Consider the following 8,756-nt stretch of genomic DNA (forward strand, 5'->3'; position numbering starts at 1 on the left):
ATGGACTTGGACTTGAATGACTCCCAGGCTATGGGCCCCTCTCCCAGCCTCCACAAGGGACATCCCCAGTCCAGCACAATACTAGATGATGTGAACCTACTGATGGATGTGGATGGTCCCTTTGTTCCAAGAGATGGGCTCACAGAGAAGACAGGAGCTGTGGTCATTGACATGGGCACAGGGACCTGCAAGTCTGGATTTGCTGGGCAGGCAAAGCCCGTGTCTACTGTGGCCACTGTGCTCGGCCGCTTGCCGGAGAAGGCTTCAACAGCGAGCCATCCTCCACTGCCAACCTTCATTGGTGAGAGTGCTAGAGAGCACCCCGGACTCAGCCTGATCCAACCTTTGAAGAATGGCATCATTGTGGACTGGGACACAGTGGAGACCCTGTGGCACTACATTTTCTATAATGACCTTGGAGTGGCCCCGGAGGACCATGCCCTCCTTCTCTCTGACCCACCATTCAGTCCCACCACCAACAGGGAAAAACTGGTGGAAGTGGTGTTTGAGTCCCTCCGTTCCCCAGGCATGTATGTGGCCTACCAGTCGGTGCTGTCCGTCTATGCCCACGGGCTGGTCAGTGGCCTGGTGGTGGATACAGGCCATGGTGTGACTCACACGGTTCCGGTGTATCAGGGCTATAACCTACCCCATGCCAGTGAGCGGATGGATCTAGCTGGGGCCCACCTGACAGCCTTTTTGGCAGAGATGCTTCGGGGTGCCGGCTACCCCTTTGGCGAACGGGACACCTCCCTGGTAGAAAGCATCAAACACCAATGCTGCTATGTAGCTGCTGACTTTGTTGCAGAACAGAACCAACCCACAAAGGCCAGCCGAGAGAACTTCCAGCTGCCCGATGGGCAGATCATTAGCCTTGGCAAAGAGCGTTTCCAGTGCCCTGAGCTGCTCTTCAAACCCCCAGAGATGCCAGGACTTGTACCATTGGGAATCCCTGACATGGCCAAGGAAAGCCTGAGGAAGGTGCCTGACGAAGCTCGCGAAGACATTTCCCACAATGTTTTGCTGTGTGGTGGATCTTCTCTCTTCCCAGGGCTAGAGCAGCGCTTCACCAAGGAGCTGCTTCATGAGGCACCTCCCCAGACCTGCGTAGCTGTGTCTGCCCAGCCCCTGCGGAACTACTCCGTGTGGATTGGAGGTTCCATCCTTGCTTCTCTCCGGGCTTTTCAATCCTGCTGGATCCAACGAGCGCAGTATGAAGAACAAGGACCATACATTGTCTATCAGAAATGTTATTGATGCCAGCGGTAGATGGGTGGGTAGCAAAGAATCAATAAAGGAAGAAGCTATATGACCCCAAGCCAACCCCCTGCTCTGTCCTCTCATGTTGTATTCCTGTTGCCTAGTGCCTCTATCCCCAAACTTTTCATATTATCTTATTGCTTCTCCCCTCTATCCTCAGAATCACAGGCTTCTGTCTCAGTGAGGCAGCTTGGCAGACTGGAAAGGGCATTGAATTTGGAGTAATAAGATCTGGGTGTGAATCCCGGCTCTGCTATTCCCTTCCTGTGTGACCTTGGGCAAATTACTTAGCCTCTTGAGGCCTCGGTTCCAGGGACCCAAAAGCTCTTGACCTCTGGAATTCACAAGGATACCTTCAATGCAGGAAACATCCTTCTCAGGACCAGTCTTTAGTCACCTGTGCTCAAGGAAAAAGCAGAAGAGACAGCCAGGGCCTTGAAATGCAGTCTCAGCATCCTCTCGCTAGTATATACACTTGATGTCCTGAGTGAGCAGCTCCTAGAGGTGGGCAGGAGAACCTTCTCCACCCATGTGAAGTCTAAGAGAGCCTCTACAGAGTCCCAGCACATTGGATGAGCAGGAAGAGAGAGCACCAGAGTCCAGAGTCGCCCCTTTTAAGGTCTGCTGAGGGGACTGCTCTCCCAGGTTCAGCAGCGGACCTACTTTGGGGCAGCAGCCTCTCCCTGCTGCCATCTTTTTTGTTTCTTTGGTTGGTTTTGGGGGGTGGGTTGGTGAGGCAATTGGGGTTAAGTGACTTGCCCAGGGTCACACAGCTAGTAATTGTTAAGGGTCTGAGGCTGGATTTGAACTCAGGTCCTCCTAAATCCAGGACTGGTGCTCTATCCACTGCGGCACCTAGCTGCCACTCCCTGCTGCCATCTTTTTTTTTTTTTTTTGTGGTGAGGCAATTGGGGTTAAGTGACTTGCCCAGGATCACACAGCTAGTAAGTGTCAAGTGTCTGAGGCTGGATTTGAACTCAGGTCCTCCTGAATCCAAGGCTTATGCTCTATCCACTGCACCACCTAGCTGCCCCTCCCTGCTGCCATCTTAAGGTTGCTTTGTTATCCCCAGACCCTTCAAGCACTGAGAACATGTGTCCCTGGCAGTGACTTGGGAGAGCTGAGTCACCAGTGGCATGGGATGTGTTGCAGCCTCATTACACTAGGTTTGGAGATTTAGAACTGGCAGGGACCTTAGTAATCATTTAGTCCATCCCTTCTCCCCATTCCCATTTTAAAGATTTGGGAAATGAAACACAGAGGAAGAGAAGGGAGTTGCCCAAGGTCGCACAGCTGGGGTAAAACATCTGGAATCTGAACACAGGTCTTCTGATTCTAATTCCACTCTGCCACACGGACCCCATTTGTCTCTGAATCTCTTTGTTCAGCCACACAAGCCTGTCATTGGGGCTAGCTATGCCTTTCCCAGAAAGTTCTACCCCTCTCCCAGTTGTGCTTTAAGGCTCATGTCTAAGCCTTGTCTCACTGGCAGCTATATGGACTTGAAATGGGGGGCTCTTTTCCCCCAGAACCCATCTTCATTCATGCCTTAAGTTTCTGCCAAGTCAATCCATAGCTTGTATTTGTTTTTTTGAAGTTCTTCATATCTGTTGAAGCTCCCCATTTTGGGACTGTCTCTAGCTCCCAGTTCATTGGCAGAGCAAAGATGAATGATGGCCCAATGATTTATCTTTTTTAACTCAATTTTCTATCTCTAATTATTTCCCTGACTTCTCTTGGAAAGGTCAATTAAGAGGCACGCTTGACCAGAAGTGGGGTGGTCATTAGGGCTCAACAGCAATCAGTCAACCAAAAAGTTATTAAATGCCTACTACATCCCATACTGCTAGGAATTTGGGTTAAAAAGTCCAAAAACTCCCTGCTCTCAGGGTGCTTATATTCTATAGATGTGTATGGACTAGCTCCTCTGATGTGAGGGCTTGCCAAGCCCTTTCCAGGGCTGCTCATCCACCTTTGGTGTCCATCTGCCACCCAGTTCTCACCTGTGGTTCCAAGAAATTGTAGGATGTACAGAAACCACAGGCTGATGAAACAATCTTGGCAGACGGGCTAAACCAGGCCTCAGACCTGTCCGTGAGTTAGGGGGGATGTCTTTTCCAAGGGTATGAAGACTTCCCCCAGAAGAATAGGTAGATGAGAACAACTTGTTTCAACAGCCATGAAAGCAGCTACAGAAAGAGCTGTGGGGCACTTAGAGTGAGGTCAGATATTAAAAATATCAAGGCCATCCACGGAATCCTGGCCACACTAGTCATCTTAACTTCTGTCTTGCCACTGAACTTTGTGGACTCTGGAAGAGAAAGTGAGGCTGATGACTTTGTGAAACTTTGCTTCACCCAAATCCAATTCATGCAAAAGTTAAGACATCACCCTGTGATGTCATTGGTCCTCTTTGAAAATGAAGGGTGAGGGGCAGCTAGGTGGCACAGTGGATAGAGCACCAGCCCTGGATTCAGGAGGACCTGAGTTCAAATCCGGCCTCAGACACTTGACACTTACTAGCTGTGTGACCCTGGGCAAGTCACTTCACCCCCATTGCCTCACCAAAAAAAAAAAAAAAAAAAAAAGAAAGAAAGAAAGAGAAAAAGGAAATGAAGGACAGGCAACAACAAGAATTTAGGAAAATTCCAGAAATCAAGACATGGCTAGAAGCTTTCTTATGTCTTCTGTCCTGGCTTCTTGTGATACCTCCTATACTCAGTTTACTTCCCTCCTCCTTCTTCTATCCATAGCTTCCTATAGCTTCTTTTCTGGCTCCTTGATATCTTCTAATGCCTCAAATCAGTATCTCCTGATGGTCTGGTGATTCAATGTTTACCTTATGAGGTAAAATCCAAGAAATCCATCTTTCTTTCAAGTATGAACCCAACATTTCTTATGGAGTCTTCCTACATAATAAGATTATGTAATCTTAACTTAGTTCCCAATTATTTGATATATTATTTTGTCATTTATAACTTTAAAACTCTAAAAACAGCCACATGCAAATAAATGAGCTGATGGGCCACAGTGCCCCCTAGTGGCCGTTGGTCTTTAGTCAGCCTTCAAACAGGCCCCCTTTCTACAGTCATTAGTAGGACAATTCTTTATCTGGTCTATGTCAAAATTTTATCTGCAAGGGTTGTTTTTGTTTTGTTTTGTTTTGTTTTTTTGTCTTTGCCCATAAGTGGATTTATAATTTTTCCTTAAACAAATATTCTCTATGTGACCCTGGGCAAGTCACTTAACCCTCATTGCCCTGCAAAAAAAAAAAAGTTATTTTTCTGTCCCTTTCCACAACTGAACTATTCACATATGAAAAAGGGAACTGTATATATACACATGTTGTGTCTCTTAATAGAATATAAGCTCCCTGAAGGCAAGGACTTCTTCACTTTCGCCTTTACATCTCCAATACCTAGAACAGTGCCTGACACATAATAAATACTCAATAAATGTTGGCTGATTTCTTGTTGCTGGATTCCAGGTGAATTGAACTGAATTGCCTTTTGGCTTGTTCCCTGTACGCTGACGGGTGTCAGGTTTGCAGCACAATAGTAATGTAGGAGATGGCACCTGAGTTTTGAAGGGATTTCAGGAGTTGAGATGAGGAGGGAGAACATTCCAGATTTGGGTCACAACCTGCACAAGGGTACAGGATGGGGAGCAGGCTCATCATGAGTCCCAAGTATAGGGTGGTAGCCAAGAACGTGCATGGCGTCTGGGGATATAACAAGAGAAGCATAGCGACAGGACTGGGGAGTCTGCTATTTTCTGTCCCAGTCAGACAACAGCTGGAACAATGTCCTCAGTGCTGAGCACTTTGGGAAGAGTGTCGATAGGTTGGAGAGTATCCTGAGGAAGGTACCAAGGATGGTGAAATACCTCGAGATTAGGTTATGTGAAAATCTCTCTGAAAGAACTAGAAATTTTTAACCTGTAGAAGAGATTTGTTGGGGGAAGGAGAGTTGTCTTCTAGTATCTGGAGGACAATCCCCTGGAAAATAAATTGGACTCATTTTTCTTGGTCCCAGAGGGCAGAAGGAGACACAGTGAGTGAAGATTGAAAAGAGGCAAATTGGGGTATAATGTCAGGGAAAGCTTTCTTTCTTTTTTCTTTTCTTTTTTTTTTTTTTTTAGTGAGGCAATTGGGGTTAAGTGACTTGCCCAGGGTCACACAGCTAGTAAGTGTTAAGTGTTTGAGACTGGATTTGAACTCAGGTACTCCTGACTCCAGGGCCGGTGCCCTATCCACTTCGCCATCTAGCTGCCCCCAGGGAAAGCTTTCTAATGATGAGAGCTGACTCAAAGTAGCATGAGCACTACTTCATAGGATCATAGATTTAAAGCTGGGAAAGACCTTAGAGTTTCACCTAGTCAACATCACTCATTTTACAGATGAGGTAAACAGATCTAGAGAGATTAAATACCTTCAACCTGCTAAAATCACAGAGTATACAATAGGTGGCAGATTTGAATCCAGATCCTTATTCTCTAAATCAAGGATCTGTCCCTTTGGGTGGTAAAGGTGCAACCTTCCCTGAACCCTTGTCTGCTTTAGGTCATTTGTGTGGCCTTATGGGACTGAAAAGCTTCATTATAAGGCAGTCAGCTTTCAGGAGAGAGCCAGCCACACACATTCAAACATTCCCCCAAATCACAGAATCTTAGGAGTTAGTTACAAGGGAGCTCAGAGGCCAACCTAGACCTGAACAAGAATCCCCACTCAATTATGTCACAGAGGACAGAGCCAGAGCTAATGAATGAGTGGAAGTTACAAAGAGGCGGATTTTGGACTGGGTTAAGGAGAAACTGCTTAACAATGAGAACTAACCCAACATGAATTGGGCTGCCTTGGGAGGTAGTGGGTCCCCTTCCATGAGTGGTCTTCAAGGAGAGGCTGGACAACAAGCTTCGTTTGGTAGGTTATAGTGGGGGTTCCCTTCGGGCCAGATGACCACCAAGGCATCTTCCAGATCCCAGTTCATCATTCACCTGTGAACTCTCAGGCACACGGATTTCCCTGCCCTTTACAGTCAAGTTCACGTCTGCTTTGCAAGTTTCCAGCCCCCAATGTCTATCACATTTCCCTCCCCCTTCACACTCTGCTTTGTCCAGATAGCCATGGGGGTGGAGAGGGGGAGGGGAAGCACTTTCCTCGGCTCAAAGAATGTCCCCCAGTTTGCCAACATCCTCTAACAATTCTGCAGAAGAATCTGTAAAATGTCACTGACAAGGATGTCTCCTTGTTTTGGCCAAAGCTGCTACTAGGAACTTTTGTAATTGGGTCCAGCAGCACATAATTTGCTTTCAGTTGAGGATAAGGAAAGGGGTGGTTGATTCTGAGGGGACTGTTGGCAGAACACACTGCAGTCCTCCATATGATAGCTTTCCATGTTAACGAATTATTTTTTGTTACCTAAATGCCAAGCTCTAGTTTTTTCTGTGTTGCTGAGGACTGCAAGTGCTGTCAATACTCTCTAAATTTAGTGCCCTGGGGCAGAGCCCCAGTCACCCTGCCCTAGTTATGACTCTACTTTTGACCTTTGTTTGAAGAGAACACTGAAATACACGTCACTCTTTCCCTTCGGGGCCATGCTTTTCTTTCATGCTAGTGAAAGGTCACAAAATCATAACTTCTGAGCTGGAAGGGACCTTAGCAGCCATTGGGCCCAACCCCCTTGTTTTATAGATGAGGAAAATGAGCTCAAGGGACTTTCCCAACTTCATAATTGCAGTAAATATTCATGGGATCATAGATAAAGAGCTATAAGGGATCTCGGAGGCCATGTAGATCAACCCCTTCATTGTTCAGCTGGGGAAACTTCAGGGCAGGAAAACAAAATGACTTACCAGAAGCCACACAGGCAATAAACATCAAAGGTGGGATTTGAATTCAGGGCCTTTGACTTCAGAGGTAGTGTTCTTTCCATTGCACCACAGAGCCTAGGGTGGTGATCGAACACTACAAATGGAGTCAGAAAACTTGAGCTTGAATTTTTGCTTTCCAGTCGAATCAATATGTGACCTTGGGGGAAATTCTCTTCCCTTCTGGAAACCTCGATTTCCTCATCCATAAAATGACTAGGATGGACAAGAAGATCTCTAAGCTTATACATTCTATGATTCTATGATGACAAGAAGGGGAAGTGCCCTAGACAGGGAGTTAGACCTAGCTCCTAATTTTAGCTCTACCCATTCCCTTCACCCCCCCCCCACCCCAATTCACTGTGTGGCTATAAGTGAGGGTGTGGGCAGGACACAAACCACTCTACCGCACACTCCTGGGGACGGAAGGGGAAAACCTCAGCCCAACTATTCTTTGCCTAGTTCTGGACAAAAGCCTGAAACGGGGGCCTGGGGAAGCTTCTTGGAGGGGATGGAGAAGAGGAAGATGAAGTCAGAGGGCAAGACAAGAAAGGTGGCTACACGAGACAACCCTAGGCAAATGTTTCTTGGGCACCCTTCTGTTGCCACGGTCCCCTCCTGGGGACACATGACTTTTCTTTCAGAACAATTCCTCTCTCCCTGTCTCTGTCTCTCTGTCTTTCTCTAGGTCTGTCTCTGTTTCTCTCAATCTGTGTGTGTGTGTGCTCTCTCTGTCTCTGTCTCTCTGTCTTTCTTTGTCTCTGTTTCTCTCTTTCTCTGTCTTTGTCTTTCTCTCTGTCTCCCTCTCTTTCTCCTCCTACCTCTCTTTTTCTGTCTCTCTCTCTCCTCCTTCCCTGTGTCTCACTCTGTCTTTTTTTCTCCATGTTTCTATCTCTATCTCAGTCTATTTCTGTCTTTCTCTCCCCTCCCTATCTTTCTCTGTGTGTCTGACTCTCTGTCTCTGATTCTCTCTGTCTCTTATTGTCTGTCCGTCTGCCCCTCTTGCTGTCTCTCATCTCTCTCTAGTACCCATCTCTGTCCCTCAGGTGTTTTTTTTCTCTGCCTCTGTCTCATCACTTCTCTGCCTCTTGGACTTGGTACATCCTCCCTTAGAATATAAACTCCTTGAAGAATGGGACTACTTTACTCTTGGTTTTTGTACCCCTGAAGTTTAGTGAAGTGCTTGGCAGAATAGGCACTTATCAAATGCTGGTTGATTGATTTATCACAGAATCAAAGAATTTGAGAGTTGGAAAGTACCACAGTGGCTCTGTCCACAGATAACCCAATTTTGCCTCTACCTCTTTCACTTTTTTCTGTCTCTCCTACCCTCCCCCGTATCTCTGTCAACCTTTGCCTCACCCAATCTCTGTCCAGCTGTCTCTTTCTTCTGTCCTCTCTTTTTATTTCTTTTTTGTCTGTTTCTATCTCTCTGTCTCTGTCTCCTTGATTTTGTCCCATTGTCTCCATCTCTGACTTAGTCTCTTTCTCTCTGACTATACATGCCCTGAAGATGCTCACTCTAAAACTTTCCAGAGGAAACTGGTTTATCCACTGAGGAAGGAAAACTTGTGAGTCCCAGGTGGGTGGTCATGGAAGAAAAAGACAAAGGATTCAGTACCACCCAT

General features: G+C 46.6%; 1 protein-coding gene across 1 annotated transcript; it reads left to right on the forward strand.

Annotated features, from left to right (window-relative positions):
• ACTL9 (actin like 9) lies at positions 1 to 1,257 on the forward strand. The gene has a single exon (XM_043977454.1). The coding sequence runs from the start codon at positions 1 to 3 to the stop codon at positions 1,255 to 1,257; it is 1,257 nt and encodes a 418-aa protein (XP_043833389.1).
• Positions 1,258 to 8,756: the final 7,499 nt, after the last annotated feature.

Source organism: Dromiciops gliroides, chromosome 1, assembly GCF_019393635.1.
Source record: "Dromiciops gliroides isolate mDroGli1 chromosome 1, mDroGli1.pri, whole genome shotgun sequence".
Classification (NCBI taxonomy): domain Eukaryota; kingdom Metazoa; phylum Chordata; class Mammalia; order Microbiotheria; family Microbiotheriidae; genus Dromiciops; species Dromiciops gliroides.

Coding starts and splice junctions, on each gene's coding strand:
- ACTL9 (XM_043977454.1), top strand. CDS start 1: ATGGACTTGGACTTGAATGACTCCCAGGCTATGGGCCCCTCTCCCAGC.